The sequence below is a fragment of the Hyperolius riggenbachi genome, chromosome 4 (assembly GCF_040937935.1).
Source record: "Hyperolius riggenbachi isolate aHypRig1 chromosome 4, aHypRig1.pri, whole genome shotgun sequence".
Classification (NCBI taxonomy): domain Eukaryota; kingdom Metazoa; phylum Chordata; class Amphibia; order Anura; family Hyperoliidae; genus Hyperolius; species Hyperolius riggenbachi.
This window is the reverse complement of record NC_090649.1, coordinates 239033873-239061825: the sequence shown is the minus strand read 5'-3', so window position 1 is coordinate 239061825 and position 27953 is coordinate 239033873. Positions and strand designations below refer to the sequence as shown.

General features: G+C 43.3%; 1 protein-coding gene across 1 annotated transcript in view; it reads right to left on the bottom strand.

Moving 5' to 3' along the window:
• Positions 1-27953, bottom strand: part of LOC137571816 (CD109 antigen-like) — a 99515-nt gene that overhangs the window by 36504 nt on the left and 35058 nt on the right. Inside the window, exons 10-14 of the mRNA XM_068281494.1 lie at positions 26036-26149; positions 22174-22386; positions 18842-18989; positions 12665-12841; positions 1669-1750 (exon numbers count right to left, since the gene is read on the bottom strand). Coding sequence (XP_068137595.1) covers positions 1669-1750; positions 12665-12841; positions 18842-18989; positions 22174-22386; positions 26036-26149 — 734 coding nt within the window. The remainder of the gene's footprint in view (positions 1-1668; positions 1751-12664; positions 12842-18841; positions 18990-22173; positions 22387-26035; positions 26150-27953) is intronic.

The following is a 27953-nucleotide window of genomic DNA, read 5'->3' as shown; positions in this document are numbered from 1 at the left end:
CTAATACTGCTGTCTCAGGGGCGCAAACAGCTATCTATTACTGCTGTCTACACAGTACAGATGGTTACCTAATGCTGGGACTACACGGTATGTTTATTCCCGCTGAATCGAGCCGCTGATGGGGGCCGCTGATAAAAATCCGACGTGCCCAATCACCTGCCGGATCGATTCCCCGCTCGATACCGCGGGCAGGACAATAGAAAAAAATGAGCAGAAGATAAGCGCCCGCGGGGATGAGCGGAAATCGATCCAGGCAACAGCGGGGACAAGCGGGGATGCGACGGAATCGAGCCAGCGGCTCGATTTAGCAGGAATAGACGTACCTTGTATGCCCAGCATAACACTGATCTTTAGGTAAACAATGGCTACTTACCACTGCTATCTGGGGATGCATGGCTAAATTATTCTTGTATCTGGGGCACATAGCTACTCAATTTTTGTTATGTGGACAGAGAAGCAATAAAAGTTGGTACTAACATTTAATTAGAGATACCGTTTATGTAAGACATATATGCACAAAGACTCTGCTTGGCTTTATAGGTCATGTGCTCATGCAGTATGACTTTTCAGACTCTCCGTATATGTACGTTTTCAATAAATGGCCTCTTTTATCATATGTTAATCACACCATGGCTGATGGTGTAATGGTTAAGGGCTCTGCCTCTGACACAGGAGACCAGGGTTCGAATCTCGGCTCTGCCTGTTCAGTAAGCCAGCACTAATTCAGTAGGAGACCTTTGGCAAGTCTCCCTTACACTGCTACTGCCAATAGAGCGCGCCCTAGTGGCTGCTGCTCTGCTCTGGCGCTTTGAGTCCGCAAGGAGAAAAGCGCAATATATAAATGTTATTTGTCTTGTCTTGTCTTGTCTTAATGCCTGCTTCTATTGCTTCTTCATCCACACAGTTTGAATTTCCATTTCTCTTAGACAGAGGCACAGCCTTTAGCATTCACCAACTAACCTCATTGTGTTGCAGTGTTTAATTCTGTACAATATTTACCGTAATCTACTTTATTATTTTATCTGGGGACACATAGTTACTTGGGTCTGGTTTCTTAGGAGCACCTGGCTACTTAATTCTTGTATCTTGGGAACAGCTGGCTACTTAATATTTTTTCTGGGACATTTGGCTACTTGGCTACTACATTTTTTTTTTTAAGTGAGAGCACGCGGCTGCTTATTTTATTTATCTGTAGGCACATGACTACTTAATGTTTATGTCTGGGGAGACCTGGCAAACGTCATTAGTTTATGTTGGGTCAGGTAGCTACGTATTTTTTTATCTGAAGGCAAATGGCTCCTTACAACTTGTATCTGGGGTCAACTGGACACTTAATTGCTTTATCTGGGAACACAAATCTGGAAAGATTTCTAAGATAGTAAATATACATTCCAGATCTGTGATATTTTTGCCATGATATTAAAGTGAATTATTGAATATTGAGCTCCTGTATTTTTTAATTTGAGGTGGGAAGCAGAGTAGGTGAGTGAAGGGCAGATCCAAATTCTGCATAACAACCGTAGGTCTGTAGCTATGACACTGGTTAAAGCATCACCCACATCTAGGCATAGTTCCACCCACATCTATACATAGTTCTAACCACATCTAAACATAGTTTCACCCATGCATTTAATGCTATGATTAAAAATACTTTACAGAAAAACGTACCATGTACTTCCAGAAGTGTCATACATGCCAAAAGCACTGAAAGAACTATCATTTCTCCTGTAAATTAATTCATTTTGATAACCTAGGTTAAAACATAATCATGACAGATGATATAGTAAATTACTATACAAAGTAGTTAGAAATGTATTCATATTAAATATAATAGATGTGTTTCCATGGATGCGCTCTGCATGCAGGTCTCAATGTCAATGTACTTCTATTGTATTCAGATTTACTTCTATTGGTGCTTTAACCAATAATGGATACAACTGTAATCATTGATTTTAACACCATTTTATAATATGTGCATGTTACCTCAGTATATGCTAATCGCTGTGTAGAAAAATGTTCCTTTTCTTCTCTTTTGTTGTGAAATATTTGCACTGCTCACCATTTCTGTGCAGGTCTAATCGAACACTTCAACACATACTGAGTATGGAGTAAGTACCTAGTACTGAGTCATTTTAAAGTAAGTAGGGGCAATGACACAGTAATGCACATATACAGTGGGATGCGAAAGTTTGGGCAACCTTGTTAATCGTCATGATTTTCCTGTATAAATTGTTGGTTGTTAATGGACTCCTTAAATACTCTTTCTCATAATTGGATTCACTTGTGTATGTAGGTCAGGGGGTTACTGAGCTTACCAAGCCAATTTAAGTTCCAATAATTAGTTGTAAAGGTTTTGGAATCAATAAAATGACAACAGTGCCCAAATGTATGCACCTGCCTAATTTTATTTTAACATTTATTTCGCACTTTCTGTTAATCTAATAAGATTAATTTCACTTCTCAAATATCACTGTGTGTGTCTCCTATATGATATACTAGCTGATTGCCCGGCGTTGCCCGGGTATGTATTTGGCTGGTGTTGGCTCCGCCTACTTTTTCTAACCCTAACACACAATTACTCACTGACCAAGTTTGTGAGCTTTGCGGTCTTTGGTATCAATAATCTGCATTGAAATGAAACAAATCTGATTGGGTGTGTGTGGCTCCACCCCCTTTTCTGAATTTGAACCCCAGTCACCCAATAACCAACTGTACCAGGTTTGAGGCCTGTGCCATTAACAGTTCAAGAATGGTAGCAATTAAATATTCCCCTTGAAAAACAACAGGTGAAGTTTGATTCACTTTTGTAGGCTCCACCCACTTTTCTGAATATTAATTTCAGTCACCCAGTGACCAACTGTGCAAAGTTTAAAAACCCTGCCATTAACAGAATGGCTGCAGTTTACATTTTCTCAGTGAAATTTGTATTTGTCTTCACCCACTGATGACCCGGCGTTGCCCGGGTATGTATTTGACTGGTGTTGGCTCCGCCCACTTTCTAACCCTAACGCACAAACACTCAATGACCAAGTTTGTGAGCTTTGGGGTCCTTGGCATCAATAATTTGTATATTTCCATAGAAATTAAACAAATCAGATAGGCTGTTTGTGGCTCCACCCCTCTCCAGCATTTGAACCCCAGTCAACCAATGACCAACTGTAGCAGGTTTGAGGCATCTGCTATTAACAGTGTAAAAATGGCAGCAATTTAAATATTCCACTTGCAAATCAACAGGTGAATTTTGATTGGCTACTATAGGCTCCACCCACTTCCCTGAATATTAATCTCAGTCACTCAGTGACCATCTGGGCAAAGATTGGGAACCCTGAAATAAACAGAAGGGCTGCAGTTTACACTTTTCCAGTGAAATTTGTTTTTGACTCCGCCCACTTTTTGTAACCTGGACACAAAGTCTAAATGCCCAAGTTTGTGAGTTTTGGGGTCCTTGGCATCAATAATTTGTATTTTCCCATTAAATGAAACAAATCTGATTCACTGTTTGTGGCTCTGTCCCCTTTTCTGAATTTGAACCCCAGTGACCCAATGACCAACTGTGCCAGGTTTGAGGCTTGTGCCATTAACAGTGCAAAAATGGCAGCAATTTTAATATTCTCCTTGAAAAGTGACATGTGATTTTTGATTGGCATTTTTAGGCTCCACCCACTTTTCTGAATATTAATCCCAGTCACCCGGTAACCAGCTATGCTAAGTTTGAGAACCCTGCTATTAACAGTGAAGACGGGCTGCAGTTTACAATGTCCCAGAAAAATCTGTTTTTAACTCCACCCACTTTTTGTAACCTTGACACACAGTCACTACTCAATGACCAAGTTTGTGAGCTTTTGGGTTCCTGGCATCAAAATTGTGCTAATATAAGCAGTTTATCCAGCAAAGAAATCTGGCTGTTTTTGGCTCCGCCCCTTTACTGAATTTGAACCCCAAACACTTAAAGGGAACCTGAAGTGAGTAAAATTATTTAAAATAAACACATGACGTCGCTGCAAATGAATATTACATACTTACCTCACTGTCAGTTCCTCTCAGAAGCTCACCATTTTCTCCTTACAGTGATCACTTCCAGTTCTGACAATATTTTGTCAGAACTGAAATATACCAGTTGCTGTCAGTTATATATCAGCAGCTGTCAGTTACAACTGAATGTACAAGGTAATGTCCATGTTTCCCTATGGCTCAAGTGAGCGATATTACAGTTTAACAGTGTGATGAGCAGGAAGCTGTTATGGGGTAATGGCCATTTTTAAAATGGAGGACGGAGAATTCCATTGATCACAGTGGACAAATGGGACACGGGAGAGGAGAAAGAGATTGGGGAGTAGACTGCACGGGAGGTAAGTATGACCTGTGCATGTTTATTTTGACTTTTTATTTTCAGTTCAGGTTCTCTTTAACGACCGACTGTAGCAGGTTTGAGGCCTCTGCTATTAACAGTGCGAGAATGGCTGCAGTTTCAACATTCCCCTTGAAAATCAATAGGTGAATTTTGATTGGCTCTTGTAGGCTCCACCTACTTTTCCGAATATTAATTCTAGTCACCCAGTGACCAACTGTGTGAAGTTTGAGAACCCTGCCATTAACAGTGTAAGAAAAGCTGCAGTTTACATTTCCCCATGTAAAAAGTTAGTTGTTTTTGGCTCTGCCCACTATTTCTAATCTTGACATACAGTCACTTAATGACCAAGTTTATGAGCTTTGGCATCAATAAGTTGCATTTCACCATTGAAATTAAACAAATCTGATTGGCTGTTTTTGGCCCGCTCCTTTCAGAATTTAATCCCCAGTCTCCCAGTGACTGACTGTAGCAGATGTTAGGCCTCTGCCATTAAGAGTGCATTAATGTCAGCAATGTAAATATTCCCCTTGAAAATCAAAAGGTGAATTTTGATTGGCTGCTGTAGGCTCCACCCACTTTTCTGAATATTAGTCCCAGTCACCCAGTGGCCAACTGTGTCACGTTTGAGAACCCTGCCAATAACAGAATGGCTGAAATCAATCTAACAAATCTGATTGGCTGTTTGTGGCTCCACCCCTATAGTGAATTTGGACCCCAGTCACCCAATGACTGACTGTATCAGGTTTGAGGCCTCTGCCACTAACAGTGTAAGAATGGTAGCAATGTGAATATTCCCCTTGAAAATCAATAGGTTCATTTTGATTGGCTGTTGTAGGCTCCACCCACATTTCTGAATATTCATCCCAGTCACCCAGTGGCCAATTGTGTAAAGTTTGGGAACCCTGCAATGTAAAAAATGAAGTTGTTGGCACTGCCCACTTTTTCTAACCTTGACATACAGTCACTCAATTATCAAGTTTATCAGCTTTGGGGTCCTTGGTATCAATACTTTGTATATTCCCATTGAAAAATAAACAAATCTGGCTGTTTGTGGCTCCGCCCCCTTCCTGAATTTGGACCCTAGTCACCCAGTGTCCAACTGTACCAGGTTTGAGGCATCTGCTTTTACCAGTATAAGAGAATGGTAGCAGATGAAATATTCCCTTTGAAAATCAAAAGGTGAATTTTTATTGGCTGTTGTAGGCTCCACCCACCTTCCAAAATCTTAATCTCAGTCACCCAATGACCAACTGTGCAAAGTTTGAGAACCCTGCCATTAACGGTGTAAGAAGGGTTGCAGTTTATATTTTCCCAGTAAAAGTTGTTTTGGCTCCACCCACTTTTTGTAACCTTGACACACAGTCACTCAATGACCAAGTTTGTGAGCTTTCAGGTTCCTGGCATCAAAAATGTGTGCATGGAAGCAGTTTATCCACTAAGGAAATCTGATTGGCTGTATGTGGCCCCGCCCCTTTAGTGAATTTGGACCCCAGTTACCCAATGACCGACTGTAGGAAGTTTGAAGCCTCTGCCATTAACAGTGTAAGAATAGCAGCAGTTTAAATATTCCCCTTGAAAATCAATAGGTGAATTTTGATTGGCTGTTGTAGGCTCCACCCATTTTCTTGAATCTTAATCGCATTCACCCAGTGACCAAGTGTGGCAAGTTTGAGAACCCTGCGATTAACAGTCTAAGAATGGCTGCAGTTTACATTTTCCCATTTAAAATGAACGGCTGAAATTTGATTGGCTGTTTTATGCTCCGCCCACTTTTCCTGGATTTGTAACCTCGGTCACAAAGTGACCAACTGTGCCAAGTGTGGGGACTTTGGCTTGATTACTGTGAGAATGGCAGCCTTTTACATTTTTTCCATTGACTTGAATGGGTGGAATCTGATTGGCTGTTTGTAGCTCCGCCCACATGTGCAGGGGGGCCGCGAGACCCCCAGAACCTATCATCCCAGGTAGTAAGGGATCTGTGTACCAAGTTTCGTTCAAATCGGTCAAGCGGTTTTCGCGTGATCGCGGCACATACACACACACACACACACATACACACACACACACACACACACATACATCCGATTTTATATATATAGATTTAACTGACATTTTTTTCGTAACAACCAACAATTTATACAGGAAAATCATGACGATTAACAATGTTGCCCAAACTTTCGCATCCCACTGTATTATGATATTGATCAGAGGCTTCATTTAAAACATTTCACTCATTCTAAGCATAAGCACACTAAAATTCTAAAGACAGAATTGAGTTCAAATATATTCCTCTGCACTAATAGACTTAAGGACACATTAGGCAACCCTAAAACATAAATGTTTTACTCACCTGGGGCTTCTTGCAGCCCATAGGAGTCTATCAGGTCCCACACTAAAGTTCCACTGCTCCCCACTCTGCCGCTGTCCCCACTGTAAGATCATGACCTGTGTTCGGTTTGTGGTCTTCTGTGTATGCAGGCACACGCCGAGAGCCTCTCGTCACCATGCTCCCATGTGCGCAAGCACAAAGCGGTCCCAGAGTGCACATGCAAAACACCACGACCCCACTGCGGGTCGTGATCTTATGGAAAGGACAGCAGCAGACTGGGAAGTCTAGTATAGGGGGCGAGTCAAACTCGCTAATTGTTTGCAGTTCACCGCGAACTTGATCCAGCTAAGTTCGCACGAACAAGTTCTCCGGCGAACCGTTCGGGCCATCTCTACATGGGATCTGATAGACTTCTAGGAGCTGCAAGAAGCCCCAGATGACTCAAACTTTTCTGGTTTTGGGTTGCCATTATGGGCTTGATTCTTAAGCTGCGCTAAAGTAGAGGCTATGCACGGTTTACATAGCAGCGCTCGCTGCTATGTAAGGAGCGTGCCTTTCTTAGTTACGTGCCTTCCTTAGTAACCATGTTAATTAACATAGTAGCAGGGACTAGTGAAGTATTGTGGTTGTGATACTTTACAGGACCAAATGCATTTAAAGTTATGCATGTTGCTATGTAAGCAAAGTTGTAACTAAGGAAGGCACGCTCCTTACATAGCAATGTGCGCTGCTATGTAAGGTGTAGTGGCAGCGCCTTCATTTTAACATGCATTCCCTCAAGCTGTGCTGCTTTAGCAAAAGGATGCACAAGGGGACAGAAGAAGGCACAAAGGGACGCACGGGGGACAGAGGTAGCACAGGGGGACTGAAGGTGGCACAAAGGGATGGAAGGAGTCACAAAGGGGGACAGAAGGAGGCACACAGGTGAACAGAAGGAGGCATAGGGGGACAGAGGAACACACGGGGGCCCAAGTGGCACAGGGGACTAAAGGAAGTACAAGGGGACAGAAGGAGGCAAAAACACCTGTGGGGGAGTGGCATGGCGCCCCCAGGAACAATGGCACTCCAGGCAAAGCCCTGGAAAGCCTTTGCTTAAAAACGGCTCTGCTTTAGTCACTGAGTTAGCATTAATCCAGGTGATAATTGAGACTATTATGCTGACACCAATACTTTTGAACAAACACTAATAACTAAATATGAAAACTTTGGAACTGGGAGATGCAGTTTTATTGTATATTAGGCCAACTGTAATTCTGTGTTACAGTAGTAGCATACTATTAAGTTTGCCTTGTTTAATAATGCAAAATACACTGCTCAAAAAATAAAGGGAACACATAAATAAGACATCTTAGATCTGAATGAATGAAATATTCTTATTAAATACTTTGTCCTTTACATGGTTGAATGTGCTGAGAAGAAAATCACACAAAAGTTATCAATGGAAATCAAATTTATCAACCCATGGAGGTTTGGTTTTGGAGTCACACTTAAAATAAAAGTGGAAAAACACTACAGGCTGATCCAACTTTGATGTAGGGTCCTTAAAAGAAGAAAAATGAGGCTCAGTAGTGTGTGTGGAAAAAAACACTACAGGCTGATCCAACTTTGATGTAGGGTCCTAAAAACAAGAAAAATGAGGCTCAGTAGTGTGTGTGGCCTCCATGTGCCTGGATGACCTCCATACAATGCCTGGGCATGCTCCCGATGAGGTTGCAGATGGTCTCCTGAGGGATCTCCTCCCAGACCTGGACTTAAAGAGACTCTGTAACAAAAATTGCATCCTGTTTTTTATCATCCTACAATTTCCAAAAGCTATTCTAATGTGTTCTGGCTTACTGCAGCACTTTCTGCTATCACAGTCTTTGTAATAAATCAATGTATCTTTCCCCTGTCAGACTTGTCGGCCTGTGTCTGGAAGGCTGCCAAGTTCTTCAGTGTTGTGGTTCTGCTATGAACTCCCCCTTCCAGGCCCCTCTATGCACACTGCCTGTGTATTATTTAGATTAGGGCAGCTTCTCTCTTCTCTCTTATCTTTTACAAGCTGGATAAATCGTCCTCTGAGCTGGCGGGGCTTTCACATACTGAGGAAATTCAGACAAGGGCAAAGCTGTTTGCAGGAAGAAAAGAGCAGCCTGAAACTTCAGTGCATGAGAGATGCAGGGGGAAAGAAACACACAAATGATCTCTTGAGATTCAAAAGGAAGGGTGTATACAGCCTGCTTGTGTATGGATGTATTTTCTATGTGTCGACATACTGTACATCAACCTACTTCCTGTTTTGGTGGCCATTTTGTTTGTTTATAAACAAACTTTTTAAAACTGTTTTTAACCACTTTTGTGACAGAGGGTAATAGGAGATGTCCCCCAACGCACTGGTATGTTTACTTTTGTGCGATTTTAACAATACAGATTCTCTTTAACCACTTGAGGACCCACCCTTTACCCCCCCTTAAGTACCAGCGCTGTTTGTTGGGATCTGTGTTGGGTGGGCTCTGCAGCCCCCAGCACAGATCAGCGGGCACGCAGAGCGATCAGATCGCCCCCCTTTTTTCCCCCCTATGGGGATGATGTGCAGGGGGGGTCTGATCACTCCGGTCTGCAGGCATGTTGCGGGGGGGGGCACCTCAAAGCCCCCCTCCGCGGCGAAATTCCCCCCCTCCCTCTCCTACCTGTCATGCCCAGTGATCTGGGCTGCACAGGACGCTATCCGTCCTGTGCAGCCAGTGACAGGACGTCCCCTGTCACATGGCGGCGATCCCCGGCCGCTGATTGGCCGGGGATCGCCGATCTGCCTTACGGCGCTACTGCGCAGCAGCGCCATACAATGTAAACAAAGTGGATTATTTCCGCTTGTGTTTGCATTTAACCTGCGAGCCGCCATCGGCGGCCCGCAGGCTATTCACGGAGCCCCCCACCGTGAATTGACAGGAAGCAGCCACTCGCGCGAACGGCTGCTTCCTAATTAATTAGCCTGCAGCCGGCGACGCAGAACTGCGTCGCTGATCCTGCAGCTGCCACTTTGCCGACGCACGGTATAAGCGTGCGGTCGGCAAGTGGTTAAAGTCATTGGGTACCGATTAATAAAAAGAAAAGCCAGATACTTACCTAAGGAGAGGGAAGGCTCAGAGTCCTAATGAGCCTCCCTTGCTACTCTCCCAGTGCCCATTCCAGCGCTGGCTCCCCCGTAGCAGTATTTGACTAAATTGGTCAAAAACTGCTACTTCCACCGCCGAAGGGAGGTTTCGGCAGTCTTCGGGAATCCGAGTGCTCCCGAAGACGGGCCGCTCCAAACTGCGCACGTGCGAACGCCCTCTATCACGTACTCGTGCGTGCGTAGTTTGGAGCCGCCTGTCTTTGGGAGGACTCAGCTCCCGAAGATTTCTGAAGTCCCCCGCGGCGGGGGATTTGAATGGAGGAGCTGCCACTGCGAAGAGGGCACTGGGAGAGGAAAGGGTAGGCTCATTAGGACCCTGAGCCTTCCCTCTCCTTAGGTAAGTAGCTGGCCTTTTTTATAATTAACCATTGATTTTAATTGTCCACCAACTCCTGGACAGTCTGTGGTGCATGTGGCATGGGTGGATGGAATGAGACATGATATCCCAGATGTGCTCAATTGAATTTTGGTCTGGGGAATGGGTGGGCCAGTCCAAAACATCAATGCCGTAAACCTTCTTACCACAGCTCGTATTGATGTGCCATCCTGTATGAGCTGCACTACCTGAGCCACTTGTGCGGGTTGTAGACTCCATCTCATGCTACCACAAGAGTGGTCGCCAGCATTCAAAAGTAACCAAAACCTCAGCCAGAAAGCATAGGAACTGAGAGGTGGTCTGTGGTCACCACCTGCAGAACCCCTTCTTTATTGGGGGTGTCTTCCTAATTGCCTATAATTTCCACCTGTTGTCTATTCCATTTGCACAACAGCATGTGAAATTGATTGTCAGTCGGTGTTGTTACCTTAGTGGACAGTTTGATTTCACAGAAGCATGATTGACTTTGAATTACATTGTGTTGTTTAAGTGTTCCATTTTTTTTTTTTTTTGAGCAGTGTACTTTTTTGAGCAGTGTATTTATTTTACACTCTTATTTTACAAGCATGTGTACCACAATACAGTAAAACCCCCATTATTCCGCACCAACAGGGATCGGCTGATGCTGGATAAATGTAGTTTCTGGTTGCTTGAGAGTTAATGTTAAAAATAGACATAACTAAAAAAAAACAATTCTTTACACCACACTGTATACTTACGATAAACTCTTCAAGGGTCTATTTCCAGTATGAGCCGCAGTTGTTTCCGATTCGGCCTCAGTTTCCACACTGCTGTGAAGCTGCTGCAGTATGGAATCCGCATCAGTATAGATTGGGAGCATGCTGCAGAAAACTGCAGTGTGCTGTCTAGAATTGCATTGCAATGCCATCTGGATGGCAAACCATTACAGGGATAAGCAGCGTTTTCCCGTCCAACCCACCTGGGGAAACGCTGCAGATTCAGCTTGGATCCGGATGTATTGGAATCAGGTCCTAAAAAGTAGCTTAAGGCTGCTTTCACACTTACGGTATTTCTATGCATCTTGATACTCGCCCCTACTGCCGCTCGTCGCAAGGCTAATGTAAGTCTAGGAGACTTACACACTATTGCGACGCAATGCTGTGTGACAGAAGTAGTGTAATTGACACAAGTCCACCGCAAACTCTGCAGTGCTTTGCCCCATGATCCATGCCTACCGCGGGGATTGTGCAGAAATGCAAGTCTATGGCATTGTGGTAAGTAAACACGACAGTGGAGCAGCATGCATAATTCAGTGATTTACTTCCTGTCCAGCAGAGAGTGTGTCACTGAGCGGGAGGCGGCACTACATATATTACCCTTTCAGTGCAATTTTCCAGAGATTAATCTGCACGTGGGAGTAGTGTGGGGCGATCGTCCTGCCCCAGGATTTCCTGGGGACGATCAAACTGCACATATATTAACCACTTGAGGACCCACCCTTTACCCCCCCTTAAGGACCAGCGCTGTTGTAGCTGATCTGTGCTGGGTGGGCTCTGCAGCCCCCAGCACAGATCAGCGTGCAGGCAGAGCGACCAGATCGCCCCCCTTTTTTCCCCACTAGGGGGATGATGTGCTGGGGGGGTCTGATCGCTCCTGCCTGCCGGGTGTTGCGGGGGGGGGGCACCTCAAAGCCCCCCTCCGCGGCGAAATCCTCCCCCTCCCTCTCCTACCTGGCCCCCCCTTGGAGATCCGGGCTGCACAGGACGCTATCCGTCCTGTGCAGCCAGTGACGGGACGTCCCCTGTCACATGGCGGCGATCCCCGGCCGCTGATTGGCCGGGGATCGCCGATCTGCCTTACGGCGCTGCTGCGTAGCAGCGCCGTACAAATGTAAACAAAGCGGATTATTTCCGCTTGTGTTTACATTTAGCCTGCGAGCCGCCATCGGCGGCCCGCAGGCTATTCACGGAGCCCCCCGCCGTGAATTGACAGGAAGCAGCCGCTCGCGCGAGCGGCTGCTTCCTGATTAATCAGCCTGCAGCTGGCGACGCAATACTGCGTCGCTGGTCCTGCAGCTGCCACTTTGCCGACGCGCGGTATGAGTGCGCGGTCGGCAAGTGGTTAAAAACAGTTTTATGCATCTTGCAAGGCCAGGATTTCTTTTTTTCTGGCTGTTTGAGAATTCTGGTTAACTGAGTTCTGAATATCAGAGGTTTTTCTGTATATAAAGTACAGTATAAGCTGTTACACTGTTAATGCTTGTACTAATAGCAATCAAGCTGTAGTCTATGATGGTATCTTGTAATCTGTCTCAAACTTTCCATACTGCCTCTACAGGGATAAAATTGTCTCTGTGCATGCATTATTATCTTTCTTTTCAATTCCTTATAACATCTGTAAACATTATGTAGAAAGTCAGCTGCTAAGTCATTTTTGCAATGTCAGCAGTAACAGTAGGTAACTGTCATAAGAGATAAGAATGCAATAATATACCTTGTCGCATTTTTTCTACAGCGCTCTTTCTTATGTTTTCTGTTACTTGGTTAGTTGCTTCTAAGTACTGCATGACATAGATGTCTGGGGCTAAGTAAATCATGTTCTGCTCGCCACAACCACAAGGCATTTCTATAAGTGACTCCAGACCGTCGAGTGAAGGCACAAGTAGATTTCCTTTATTAAAAAAAAAAAAAATAAATAAATTAGGTCACATGAAGTATCTATGCAGAGCTGAAGAAGACAACAAAATATGGTCAGACTTTGTGACTTACTGACAAGATTCACAGCTTGCCTATAGGTTGGGTTTCCAATTTTGTGATTTTTTTCTGCATTTTTTCAGAACAAAAATTCACATTAGAACACATGCTACTGATAGTGAATAGGTTAGTTTCTATGTACTGTGAATTTCCTTTCCAGATGTGCTGCTTGAAAATAGTCTACTGCCTTTTTTCGTATGCACGTTCACAACATAATTACGCATGGCTTCGCAAGTGAAATGCAAAAATTTGAATATATTTTACATAGGAAGAAATGGAGGAGGAATAGTCTGCTAGCAGCATATGAAAATTTGCATAAAAATTATCATATTTAATTTGTATATTTTCCACGTAAGTGCATAGTGGAAACTCAGCCCTAAGCTATGGAGAGCCACCGGGATTTAGAATAGTTAGTTAAAGAGACTCTGTAACAAATTTTTCAGCCTTAGTTCTTCTATCCTATAAGTTCCTATGCCTGTTCTAATGTGCTCTGGCTTACTGCAGCCTTTCCTAATTGCACTGTCTCTGTAATAAATCTTATCTCCTTTCCTCTGTCGTGTCTGTTGGGCTAAGGCTTGAATGTGTGGAATGTGCAGGGCTGCTTGTGATTGGATAGAAGCGATACACACCCTCTGCAGGCCCCCTGCACACTCTGTATGACTCACACACTCTGTTTATGTGAGCCTATCACAAGCTGGTAAGTTTGTTTGTAAACACTGCCTAAAACTGTTAATTACAAGCCAGGATTGCAGCAGAAAGTGGCAGAAACAGCACAGAGGGGCACAGGATAAAATAAAGAATAGAATGGTATGTTTTTTAGTGTAAGAATATTAGAGTACAGATTCTCTTTAAAGTGAACCCGAGGCAGATAAAAATAAAAGTTACATACTTACCTAGGTAGAGGGAAACCTCTAGATAGTGCAGAGGCTTTCCATCTCCTTTCCATCTCCTCCTTGCCCCCACCACTGCCACGCCTGGAAATTCTGAACATATCTGACAAAAGCTTGATGGATATGTTCTTGTGGCCTTGCTCCCCACCATGCACAAGCGTGGCTGTATTGCGCCTTGGTTTCACTTTAGTGGACCAAAACTCTTGCACAGTAGTAGTTTCTGAGAAATTCACACGGTGTGTCTTTAGAGAGATCAGACTGTTTGAACACTCTGTCTGTGAATACTTTTTATGAAAATTCAATAAAAAATAATATTTTTATATGTAAAAAAAAAAAAAAAAAAATCAGTCTGTGTCCTTATCAGCAAGTAATCAGCAAGTCAAATCAAAGGTGACAACTGTGCTGCAGTGTGCCTTTGTTCTGTGTTAATATGTAAGCACTGAATGATAGCCCTTTCTGTCCTTCAAGGAATTCCCAGGAAGTAAACACTAAAGCACATGTGTCGAACTCCAGGCCTGGAGGACCAGATCCATGCCAGTGTTTAGGATGGACTGAGAAAGAAAGGAATGTGTTCTCGTAGGACTGGTTTGACATACCTGCACTAAAGGGTTTTTGTAAGATCTCTGTAAAGGGGCCCATACACTTACCGATTTTCCCACCGATACACAGCCGATTCGATCACTGTGATCGAATCGGCTATGAAATTGTCGCGCAAACGCTGACCGAACGATTGATTTCCGTCCGAAATCGATCGTTCCCGTCGATTCTGTCCGTTCCTGTCCATGCAGAAAATTTCGCTCGATTACCGGCAGGTCGGTGGTGCGTCGATAGCGGCGTTCGAATGCCCGACAACCGACGCAATACAGCGGCAATACATTACCTGTTCCGCTGGCGCGAGTCCCCTGGTCACCGCTGCTCCGTCTCTGCGCTGGGCTCCGAGTCCGGCAGGCTTCACTTCTTCCTGTCCCAGCAGGAAGTTTAAACAGTAGAGCGCCCTCTACTGTTTAAACTTCCCCCGGCAGGAAGTAAAGTGAAGCTGGAGGAGCCCAGACCGGAGAAGAGACAGCGGAGACTGGGGGACTCGCGCCGGCCGGAGCAGGTAATGTATAGCTGGCGGGGTGCGGCGGCGGCGGCTCCACAGATGGTGAATCAATTTCATGCTGAAATCGATTCACAATCTGTTTGCAGTAAAGGCAGCCATACGATCCCTCTTTGATCAGATTCGATCAGAGAGGGCTCTATCTGCTGGTCGATCTGATGGCAAATCGACCAGTGTAAGTTGTTATGAAGAAATGTTTTCCTTTAAAGGTTATTATGCTGTTGCTTATCTTTTAGAGTAGAGTGGAAGTTCTGTGTTTATGTTCGCTTTAAGCCCTATCTACACAATACGATTCTTTGTGCGATTCGATTACGATTCTATTTACGATCCGATTAAATCCGACATGTCCGATCGGGATTCTATTCAATTTAATTCGATTTGCCATTGCGGAAAGTGAAAAGTCCTCTGTTAACAGCTTAGCAAAGTACAGTATTGTCTACCTTTGCCCTAGCATAGGCATAACTTGTTATTTGTTCAAAAATGTGGACATTTTTAGTACTGTGTACGTTCAGATCTGCTTAAGGCCTCATTTCCATGGGCAGCTGAAGGCAGTGAATTCCCCACCTGTCAGTTGCTACTGCTCACCAGGCGATAGCTAGCGGGATGTACAGGCAGCCCCCTATGGAGATGCATTTAAGCCCGACAGTTGCCATCCTCATATGCTACAAGAGAGGATTTTTTGCCCCAGGTAATTGTAGCACATCCTACCTAATAAAGAGCAAGGCGTCTCATGTCCGTGTGTCAGTGCTTTTTTGCACTGCACATGTGCAGGGAGGGACGCAGAGATACTGAAGAGAGCTGGGGGAGGAAGGGGCAGGTGTGTGTGTGTGCGGGCAGGTGCGCACATGGCTGGTGCGTGTGTGGCGGGTGGGTGCGGGCGCGTACACGTGGCCGGCGCGACTGCAAGCGCTGACCAGTGGCATTCCTACCATAGGGCGGCAAGAGGCGCCCCGCTCCGGGTGTCGGGTGCCCCAGGGGGTTCCATCAAGGCCTCCCACAGAGGCCTGTGCAGGAGGGGAAAGCAACACAGAATGGAGGGGTGGTGGGGAAAGCGGCGGGGAGGGGGAGGGCAGACGCCCCACCTCCCTCACCTGGGTCCCCTCCTTCTGGCGCTTCACCCCTCCTAATTAACAGCAGCTGTAGATAAGCGGGCAAGAGGGGGCAGAGAGGACTTACTCACCTGCTTACTGCATTCCAGGCGATAGCGCACAGCGTCATCCTCACGTGACACTGCTCTCCGCCTTCTCCACCGCCCACTGTGCTTCCTGATTAGCGGAAGCGCAGTGAGTGACAGAGAAGTCGGAGACCAGCATCACGTGAGGATGACGCTGTGCGCCATCGCCAGAAAGCAGGTAAGTCCTCTCCGCCCGCTCCTGCCCGCTTATCTAAAGCTGCTGCTAATTAGGAGGGGGGAAGCGTCAGAAGGAGGGGACCCAGGTGAGGGAGGTGGGGGGTCTGGCCCCCCTCCCCGCCACCCCTCCTTTCAAGCTTCCCCCATACCAGGGGCAACTATACTACTGGGGCAACTATACTGGGGAGTGGGGGCAACTATACTGGGGAGTGGGGGCAACTATACTAGCTATTCTTGGGGCAACTATACTAGCTATACTGGGGGCAACTATACTAGCTATTGTTGGGGCAACTATACTAGCTATACTGGAGGCAACTACACTAGCTATACTGGGGGCAACTATACTAGATATACTGGGGGCAACTAAACTAGCTATACTGGGGGCAACTAAACTAGCTATACTGGGGGCAACTAAACTAGCTATACTGGGGGCAACTAAACTAGCTATACTGGGGCAACTAAACTAGCTATACTGGGGGCAACTATACTAGCTATACTGGGGGCAACTAAACTAGCTATACTGGGGGCAACTAAACTAGCTATACTGGGGAAACTATACTAGCTTTACTGGGGCAACTATACTAGCTTTACTGGGGGCAACTATACTAGCTATACTGGGGGCAACTATACTAGCTATACTGGGGGCAACTAAACTAGCTATACTGGGGCAACTAAACTAGCTATACTGGGGGCAACTATACTAGCTATATTGGGGGGCAACTATACTGGGGGCAACTATACTAGCTTTACTGGGGGCAAATAAACTAGCTAGCTATACTGGGGGCAACTAAACTAGCTATACTGGAGGCAACTAAACTAGTTATACTGGGGCAACTAAACTAGCTATACTTGGGGCAACTAAACTAGCTATACTGGGGGCAACTATACTAGCTATACTGGGGGTGTCATGATCGCTGCTGCAGCAGGTATTGCTGGCAGTAGTAGTGCTGCTGCTAGGGCAGTTCTGATCTCTTTCCATGCAAGCTGCATAGCTTTGTCTGCCTTTCCCTGCTGTCAGCTTGTGACTGATTATCATTCACCTGTGTGGGAATCTGCATGTCTGCTCCCATTGGATGACCTCAGTATAAAGATCTGCTTCCTGCAGGGTTTCCTCGGGCTATCATAGTTTCAGTGTAGCTAGTCTTGCTGTTGCTTCAGCCCCAGACCGTGTTTCTTGTTCTAAAGATACTTTGCTGGTCTTGCATCATATATTGGTTCATTGCCAATATATATGCATACCAGCACGTTTATTATTTTCCTTGTATTCGTGTTACGTTGATACATCAGTGACGCTGATATATACGTACACGAACTGTTTATATCCTGTGTTCAGTTAGTCAGTTTTCCAGCACGTCTTGGTAGTTTGTGCGTATCGTGATCACCAGTGCTGAGTTAGTATCCTACTCCTGGTTCTGTTTGTGGATTGCGTTCATCTCTGCGAAGAGATAGCGAATCCTTCTGAGTCCTGTTCCCTGTATTGCTCCAGTCCTAGTCAGTGTTCCTGCTTATGTCATATATCGGTTCATTGCCGATATATACATATGTTAGTCAGACGTTACAAATAGTTTCATTGATAGCTGTAATTGTAATACGCTAGGAAAACATACTTATTGTTTATTTGTCTGTGTTACATTCATCTATCTGGATCTTCCTATTTCCTGACTATCCTGTCCTGTCTTTGTGAGGCACGCCATCGCTGCAACGCATTGGCTGCCTCATTCCAGTCTGTCTTGTTGTGGACGCTTGCTGTCACTAAGTAGTGGCTAGTTAACCAAGCGTTCCTTCTGTCTACCTGTCCTGATCTTCTCAGTCCTGGTTTATGCGCTCAGCGCTACTTTGCGCTGAGACGTTATCACGAAAGTATTGTTTGTGGCTGTTCGGATCTGCACCGGCTCTGTGCACCACAATCTCCTGTTGGAGTCAGTCCTCTCCTCCACTGAACTGGGGATATCCTGAGTCCTTGTGCTGGTGTGTGTACCTCCTTCATGTCAGCTTATGTGTTGCATGCTGACTGTGGAGAATACACCTCCAAGCTTAACAGGGGGCAACTATACTAGCTATACTGGGGGCAACTATACTAGCTTCACCGGGGGCAGCTATACTGGGGGCAACTATACTAGCTATACTGGAGGCACCAACACTAGCTATACTGGGGGCAACTATACTAGCTATACTGGGGCAACTATACTAGCTAATACTTTAAATTACAGTTAGCTCCGCCCTCATCTGATCATGATCACGCCCATTTTTTGCACGCTGCAGGTTGTGGCCACGCCTTTTTTTTTGGGGGGGGGGTCTTAATACCCAGCACCGGGTGCCAAATGCCCTAGGTATGCCACTGGCGCTGACATACCTAGCCTGTTTTTAAACGGGCTAAGGTCACTAGTATCAAATATGACATGAGTGTTACCACCAAGCACTTCCATTCAGCTGCATGTAATTGCAGCCAGAAGGTGTTTGTGGCAATTCAGCCAACTGTGGAAGAGAGGCCTTAGATGAAGTAACTTGCAACATTCATGATATATTCTGAAGTACACTGAAATGATGATATAAATATTCAATAAAAGAAATTCTTACCAATGATATTTATATAGGCTTCTTCACTGCCCTCCACCACATCAGGTGGGAATGTGAACGATAAAGTCTTTGATAGTGGGAGATTGGGGCCCAGGGTAGTTAAGTCAAAAAGTGTAGACTGTGAATATGTCTTCCTCAATCCTTCTGCCTAAAGAAAGCCAAACAAAATAATATTTGCAGTTTATAAGGCAGATAAAATTTGCAGAAATAGATGCGAGAACGCTTAGCATAATAAAGCTCATAATAACTAAACAAACAACACTAATTTCTTATTTTACAAAACCTTAGGGCTTTGGCACACAGGTGACTGAAGCTGATTTGCATTGTGCAGCAGTTACAAGTTTTTGCTACTTGTGATATACAGCTAGCTACAGAGTCATTCCTCTAGCTGGGTACAATGCAAGTCAAGTTGACCTCCTACAGTATATATTTATCCTGAAATAATGTACATTTTAAGGTTATCATATTTATTACAATGATACCATCAGAAAATGTGCTACTATAAAAGGAGAAGATCTACTCACCAATGTTCCATAAAAGGTCCAATCTCTATTGTATAAGTACGGACAATCAGCGTAAGAAAAAGCTCACCGGTATTATTATTATTATTATTATTATTTAGTATTTATATAGCGCCGACATATTACGCAGCGCTGTACAGTATATATATATATCTTGTCACTAACTGTCCCTCAAAGGAGCTCACAATCTAATCCCTACCATTGCCATATGTCTATATTATGTAGTGTAAGTACTGTGGTCTAGGGCCAATTTTAGGGGGAGCCAATTAACTTATCCGTATGTTTTTGGAATGTGGGAGGAAACCGGAGTGCCCGGAGGAAACCCACGCAGACACGGAGAGAACATACAAACTCTTTGCAGATAGTGCCCTGGCTGGGATTCGAACCAGGGACCCAGCGCTGCAAGGCGAGAGAGCTAACCACTATGCCACCGTGACTAAAGAGACATATTCACTCCGATACGCATGAGCTTTATGAGCTTTTTCTTATGCTGATTGTCCGTTTTTGGACGGTACAGATTGGACTTTTTATGGAACAGCAGTGGTAAGTGGATCTTCTCCTTTTACAGTCTATGGACTGCAAAATTGTATTTTGCTCCCGGTGTCAGGAAGTAGTGAAAGTGGCTATTTCTCCTACTATGTTCGCCCATAGAATTTGAGTTCCAAGACATTGGCTCTTCTGGTAAGTTCCTTACCTATTGAATGAATACTAATATGCTCCTTAAAACTTCACTCAATCAATAAAATGCAGATAAACTAAAAAAAAAATATCAAATTCAATGATGGATTAGTGGATGATAACTTTATAATATGGAATGCTTATAAAGCTTATGTAAGTTAATGATTGAACTATGTGCAAGGAACAAAAAAGCAGGAACAGACAAGGTTAATTCTCTTCTACAAAGGATTAAAACAGACTAGAATTGCTTCATAAGTCAAATCCACTACAGATGTATAAGGAAGAATGATTTAATTGTTGACAGGACTTGAAAGGTATAGGCTTCATCTTAGGTAGATTAGAGCCAGAATAATAGGTCTGGAGCATTATTGGCTCAAAGAATCAAAGGCCAGAGAATAAATGCTAGAATACCACATATTATTAACTCTATTGCTAAATAAAAAATATATAATCCCCAACATTTTGCAGACAAAGTTAGTGAATATTTATACGTCTTTGTATAATTTGGGTGATTATAATTCAATTAATCAACCATCAACGTATGAAAATAATTCTTGAAGAATTGAATTTGCCTAAAATTTCTTCTACTGGTCTGGTAGAAGTAATAAACTTTTTTTTTGGTAAGAAATTGCAAAGTCTTTTCCAAATAATTAGATGCCTGGACCCGATGGTGTAGTTAGCTAATACTATAAAAGCTCGGGAGACTTTCTTATACCTAAAATGGTTCATATTTTTTATATGGTTCATACTTTTAATACAGCAGTGAGCAATGGTTCTTTTCCACACTGTTAAATGCTTCTATTGTCGCAGCATCCATAGCCCTCTCACATCAGATGCCATTTAAAGGATCACTATTGTAAAAGCTTATAAAGTTAAAAACAACATGTATATGCATGCATGTGAAAAGTACACTTGTTCCAGAATAAAATGTACTGTAAACTTCTTTTTTCCAGTGTATTTGTTACTTATAGTGCCTACTGCCTGGTATTAATCTGACAGCTCTGACAGTCTTGGACAAGAATGACTCTTCATTGGGGATTCAAATGAATTTGTTTACATGTATTTTCAAAACCATTCCCTGGGAGGCAGTAGTACAGAACTGCCAGAATAGTGTGCATACCAGTAGGCTGGCCGGCATCTTTGCACAGATCCTTGCCAGGGATTGCTTTTAAAAAGAAGGAAACTTTGAGAACTGTCAGTTTGATTATACCTACTGTAAGAGATAGCTTCATAGGAAGAAAAAAAGCAATTTACGGTACAATTTACTCTTCGATATACATATATGTATTTGTGCACCTATGTATTTAAAAAAAAATTCCACAATAGTGGTCCTTTGAGTACAATCAAATAGGAACAGATGTACTAGTTTGCATAATGTAAAAAAGGGCCGTGGTTACAGGGGTCACATGCATGGATGGGGTTTGAGGTGCACTTTTACTATAAGTGTTTTCTTGTATCTTCTGACATGCAAATCCAGCATTATGTATTCAATTAAAAATAAGGTAGTATGTTGTAAGATTAAGATTATGGGCCACATGCAGGTATTTTTTTTTCTACTGAGTGTGCACCTAGGAGATAATTTTTCATTTTCTCTTTAAAATAACCTTTCAGCACTTTCCAATGAAAAAACTAAGATTTTTACTTCTGAGTCCCATTTGGAGGATTGCTTCATTACCCAGAGCTGGATTTAAGCCAAGGCCACATAGGCCATGGCCTAGGGCACTACAGGATCAAGGGTGGGTGGGCAGCAAGCTATATTAGGGGGGCGAAGGGTCCGGCATATTATACTAGAGGAAAGGAGGGGGAGGGGTTATCTGGCTAAACTGGAGGGGGAAGGGTTATTTGGCTACCTATACCGGAGGTGGGGGGGAAGGGTCATCTGACTACCTATGCTGAAGGGGGTGGCTGCTGGCAGTGGCCTTGGGTGGTAAAGAGTACAAATCCGTCCCTGTCAATACCGTTCCAGAGACCAATGTCAGTACAAACAGGATGTGAGGGAGAATCTTCACAATACAGTAGGTACTAAGATACCAATAAAGTAGACTGGTTGGAAAAAAAAAGTCTGGAATTGTACTTTAATTTCATTGCAGTTACACTGGATGCAGCCGAAAAGCATATAGAGCAATTCCTTACCTTCACTACTATGTTCCTGGTTACGGTGTTAGAAGTGGTGTTAGAAACTGCTTTTACTGTGATTGGGATAGTACCCACTTTTTTGGGTTTAACTGGGAACAGGAACAATTTTTCTTCCTTGCTAGGAACATCCAGAGTCTGTTGGGCCTCAGCGCTTCCATTATTTAATTCTCCCATATCAAACAACATATTCTTCTCCAAGGATACTTTAACCTGCAAATGTTAATGCATATATTGTTTACAATGTGTGTCAAAGTATGTCAGAAGCTACTTTCACACTTCCATGCTGGCATGCTGCGCTGCGTCAGACAATATAAAAGCATAGTAAACTTAAAATTGGCTTCAATTCTGGTAGGGTTATCAAACAAAATTACCTCATGTGAGGTAATTTACCTCATGAGGTAATGACATTTAGCAATTTTGGTAGGTTTTAGTCATGTTTTACCTCATGAGGTAATGACATTTAGCAATTCTGGTAGGTTTTAGTCATGTTTTACCTCATGAGGTAAATTATGAGGTAATTCATGAGGTAATTTACCGAAAATAGCTATTTTCATGGAAATTAGGGGGCATGTTAGCACATAATTTACTGATCGGTTTAAGACCTGCCGGTACCTGGAGGTAAAGTCAATTTGTATGCATTTTGCAGTTTTTTGTGGAGTTCATATTGCTGTTTTAGGGCTGGTCCACACCAAGAGTGGTTCTGAGCGTTTTTAAAACACTTTCTGGGGGAAAACCGCTTGACTAATTTTAGTCAATGGGCTGGTGCACACCAGAGCGGCTCGTTTTTCCTACAAACTCAAACTCGGGTCCTGCATCATTTTTGAGATTTCTGAGGCATTTCTGCCTCAATGTATAGGAAAGTGGAAAACCGCTCTGAAAAACGGTAGATCAGAGTGGTTTTCCAAGTGTTGTTATAGTAGCTGTTCAGATACGGCTAACAAAATATAAAAAAAGGCTACACAAAAAACACTCCAAAAAACGCTATGCATGTTTAGAAAATCTCTCTAAACATGCCTAGAATCGCTCTGAAAAACCTCTTCAAAAACCGCTAGCGTTTGCGGATCCACTAGCGTTTTTTTGTGTGCACCAGCCCTACGTGGAGTTCCTATTCAGGCCGTGTAATAGAAAAGAATAGTAGAAATAAAACTCCAAATATTTACTGGATTTTTTTTATAAGGGATGCCTGTAAATATACTTTTCATAGGTTGCTACATAATCAAATACACCTCCCCGCTCAAAAAAAAATTTTTTTCCAAAGACTATCCTAGCTTATGGAAGACAATTGAAGACTACTATTATTTTTTTACTGCTTGCTTACCTAATGTTTTACCTCACTTTATGCATTTACCTCATGTTTTACCTCATATTCAGAAATGGAGAAAAATATTTCAGAATTGCTAAAAAACTGAGGAAAATACCTCATGAGGTATTTTACCTACAAAAAAATATTTACCTTACATAGCTACCAGAATTGAGGCCAATGTGATTATATAGTAATTGGATTTTCACATCAGAGTATCAGCAGTGTGGTGTGGTGGAATTCTTTGAAACAACATAAGAGTCATACTGTGCAGTACCGGACAACGTGTGTGTTTACTGCTGCAGTGAAGCATACTTTTTATGCATTGTAAGATTCACTGTATGTAATACACCGTGCATAACACATGATGAGACTTTTCCCCTCCGTTACAGTTCTGCTTTTACAGGATATGAAATGCAGTGCCCCAGTGTGACACTAGCCTTACTTTTTCATATAGGTGCTGCATTTGAAATAATACAACAGCTACAAAGGCTACCTAGAAAAATTCCCCTTCATCTATGCCATCAGTTCCCTAAGGCTGTGTTCTCCACGTGAGCTGAGAATGGACATTAATTTATAAATAGGATCCTTTCACACATGTCAGTCTGCAATGGATCTGATGGATCTGTTGCAGTAGGCAGGCAGCACTTGTGTGCCATCCATGATAATCCTGGACAGGTGGATGCGTTCCCCATATAGCCATTCTCTTCTCATTGCTGAACTGACAGTTTTGGATTGGTACCTCTCCTTCTGGGAGATTTTTAAAGTTTTACTTCTTTGGAGAGCACTCCCTGGAAACAGGGCCGGCGCTACCATAGAAGTAAAGGGGGCAATTGCCCCAGGGCCCACCATGTCTCTCCCTGACTTGTGCCCCTGGGGCACCTGCACCATTTTGCCAGAATAGCTACTCTCCTATCCCGGCACACTTCTCCATGTCTTCATCCCTGCTGGCTGCCTCTTCTCCGTGACCAGTCATTACACAGTAACATGGACAGAGTTGTGGGGAAGAGGCACCCAGCAAGGATGAAGATGGATGGAGCAGCAGAGTACTGGGATAGGTGAGTTACTATTCTGACAAAAAACAGTGCAGGGGCACTGGGGGAGATCTGGGGGCACAGCAGCTGGCTCAGAGGCCCTGCAGGATGAATATGCTGGGGCCAGAGGGCCCCCAGGTTAATTTCATCCCAGGGCACCATTGTGGCTTGAACCTGCCCTGCCTGGAAAGGATATGTGAATCAGTGTTGCACTGAAGTCAGAAGCTAATAGAATAAGTGATATAAACATCAGCTGCAAACCAGAAAATAGTGATCACAATATTATAAAACAATAATAACCAGGTAAAATAATCTGGAAGGTGCTACTGCAATATTTAGCAGTGCAAATAAATACTTATGACTGCTGAATACTTCAGTAGTGCATTCCAGATTCTTTTGTTTTTACTCCCTGGAAAGGATCTATACAAAGGTGCTAGCTATGCTACCTACTCATGTGTACACTATTTTGACAGTTGAGCTGTACCCCTACCATTCAAGGAGTGCTTTTGAAAATCCCCCATGAGTAGTTCAAAACCTGTCTTGCCTCCTGTAAGGGACAGCAATACTCTGGGACTAAGTTACATCTTATATGGAGATGTAAATATGGATTTTAAATTTTATAGTCCCTCATCATAGTGCCCCATAAGGGGAATCAGCTAATTTCAATCATTTGGGCACCGACATGGGCTGTAATGAGAATTACAGTTTGACCAATTTGGGTGCTGGTGATAATTTAGAAAAAAACTAGATAATATGACTCCTGCAATAGCCAGAGCCTGAATTAGGGGTTCATTAACGCCACCTAGCAGTTTCAGTGGGTGCAGAATGAGCCACCTTTCAGCTTCACCCTGCAACAAATTTTGGCTGTAGCCATTTTCAATGTATGCCTATAAGGGCTCTTTTCCACTGACCACAATTAACTTAGATATTCGGGTGGCACTGAATTCACGGATCGCAAGGACATAGGCAAGACGACAGAATTGGGATGCCTTTTTTTTACTAATTCAATTTGATTTTTTCTCAAATGCAAATGTAGCACATGCTGCATTTTTATGTGTAAATTGCACGACAAATGACTGTAGCATCACTACAACAAATGTAATAAAAAGTGAGTCAAGGCTAACTGTGACATTATTAATAAATCCAGTGAAATTAACATAACATACTCCCTCCTCCCTTCCTACCTTTACCCCTTACCCATCCTCCCAAACAGTAGAGAACAAGAGTAATTTTCATACTCGCCTTTGAGTTATGCTATAGTATAAATATGATGACTATCTACAAGAATTGCATCTGATATATATGTCTGGATACAATGTATATCTTCTCCTTCATTCTATATTTACATATCCATGCTTCAGATATCTGTTTCTTTACATGCTTTTATTAGTCACCAACTTTGTGATATAACAATTCTATCCTCAACTGTTTGTACACTTATCCTTCACTTTTTTCAATTGAAATAAAGAGAAATGTATAGAGAAATTAACATAACATAAACTGGATGTAATATTGTATACTGTACCTTCAGGTTTTCTCTCAAATGGTTGCATAGCACAACTTCCAAAAGGAAAAGTTCACCTCTGATTACTGAGTAAGGCAGATTCACTGTGATGGATACATTCTGAAATACTTGAAACTGCAAAAAGACATAACAAAAATTACATTAAATGCTCATCATTAAAATTACATAGGCAAAAAGACACTTTCTATGTTTGTGTCTGTTTTGGATTAAGGGTTGTGCTGTAATGTCAGATCCAGCCACACAGACTGTTTCCTCCTGCAGTCCTCAATCACAGACCTCAGCTCCCAGGGTAGCCCCATCAAGGCAGTTCTCTGTAATGTCAGATCCATAAACAACAAAATAGCGATCATACACGATCTAATAGAGTCTTCTGATCTGGCCTGCCTGACTGAGACGTGGCTTTCTGAACCAGTTGGCCCCACCTTGGAGGCCACCGTGACAACAAACCATTCCGTGATACACTGCAACAGGAAAGAACTCAGGGGCGGAGGGGTTGCACTTTGCTTTAGATCAGCTTTGAAAATTAGACCACTTACTGTAGGACCTACCAACTCGTTTGAATGCTTGGGGGCGCAACTTTCAGCTGAGAAAAACATATTGCTAATTTACCGCCCACCAGGAAAGGACTCGGCCTTCATTAAGGAACTTTTGTATATCTCCTGTGCAACCTAACACTGGAACATCCCAGATGGATTGTTCTTGGAGATTTCAATACATGGATGGATGACCACTTGTCGCAATTAGGAAGAGAGCTACCTCATGACATAAATGAATTGGGCTTCTCCCAAGCAATCAGCTCTGCTACTCACAAGAAAGGTCACACTCTGGACCTGATATTCCACACTGGCCTGTCAATAGCCAGTGTGGAAATTATTCCTGTTGCCTGGTCAAACCATCACACTATCCACTTCTCCCTCTCAATACCAGCTGTCAAATACCAGTTCAAGAACCAAATAAAATATCGCCGCTTAATAGGGCTAACACCACAACATATCCGAGATAACCTCAGCTTTGATGAATTGACTGACTCCACCTTGGACCCTGATACTCTGGTGTTTACATACAACAAATGTGTGTCCTCCACCTTTGAGAACATTGCTCCTCTGTGCACCAAATATCTTACTCCACACCATCACGCACAGTGGTTTGATAACTCTATAAAAGAGCTGAAAAGACAAGGCCGAAAACAAAAGCCAAGGCCGAAAACTTGAAAGACTGTGGCACAAATTTCAGCCCCCAGAAGACAAACATGCCTTAATCCTCCACTTGAAGAACTACTAAAAGGTAATCACCGAGAAAAAGTAATCCTTTCTTTTACATGAGATTGCAAATGCAGTTAACAAACCAGCCCAACTGTTCCGCACATTGTATAAACTCTGCAAACCGGTATGTCAGAAACTTAATAACCAGTCTTCAAAGGATCCCTGTGACCAATTTGTCCATTTCTTTTCACACAAAGTCTCCGCTATAAGGTCCGCCATCCAACTTACAACATCTGAACCCAATATAGAGCCAAAGACCATTAGCAGAGACAACGTAACACCTTTGTCAAACTTCAAAGAAATTGATGAAGAAGTCACATCAAGCATCCTACTTCACCTCCGCCAAACTACCTGTGACCTGGATCCTGGCCCAACACAATTCATGTTGAACTGCCCCGACATGTTTGTACCGGTATTCCTAAAAATTGTAAACTGTTCCTTACAATCAGGGATATTTCCTGCTTTACTGAAGGAAGCAATCATCAGGCCTCTCCTCAAAAAACTCTCCCTGGACCCAGTTGCGATGACCAGCTACAGACCTGTCTCTAACCTTCCCTTTCTGGGTAAGCTAATTGAAAAAGCTGTATACCTCCAGCTATAAGCCAAAATCCAACAAAACAACAGTTCTGACCCATTCCAGTCTTTCTTAAGGAAAC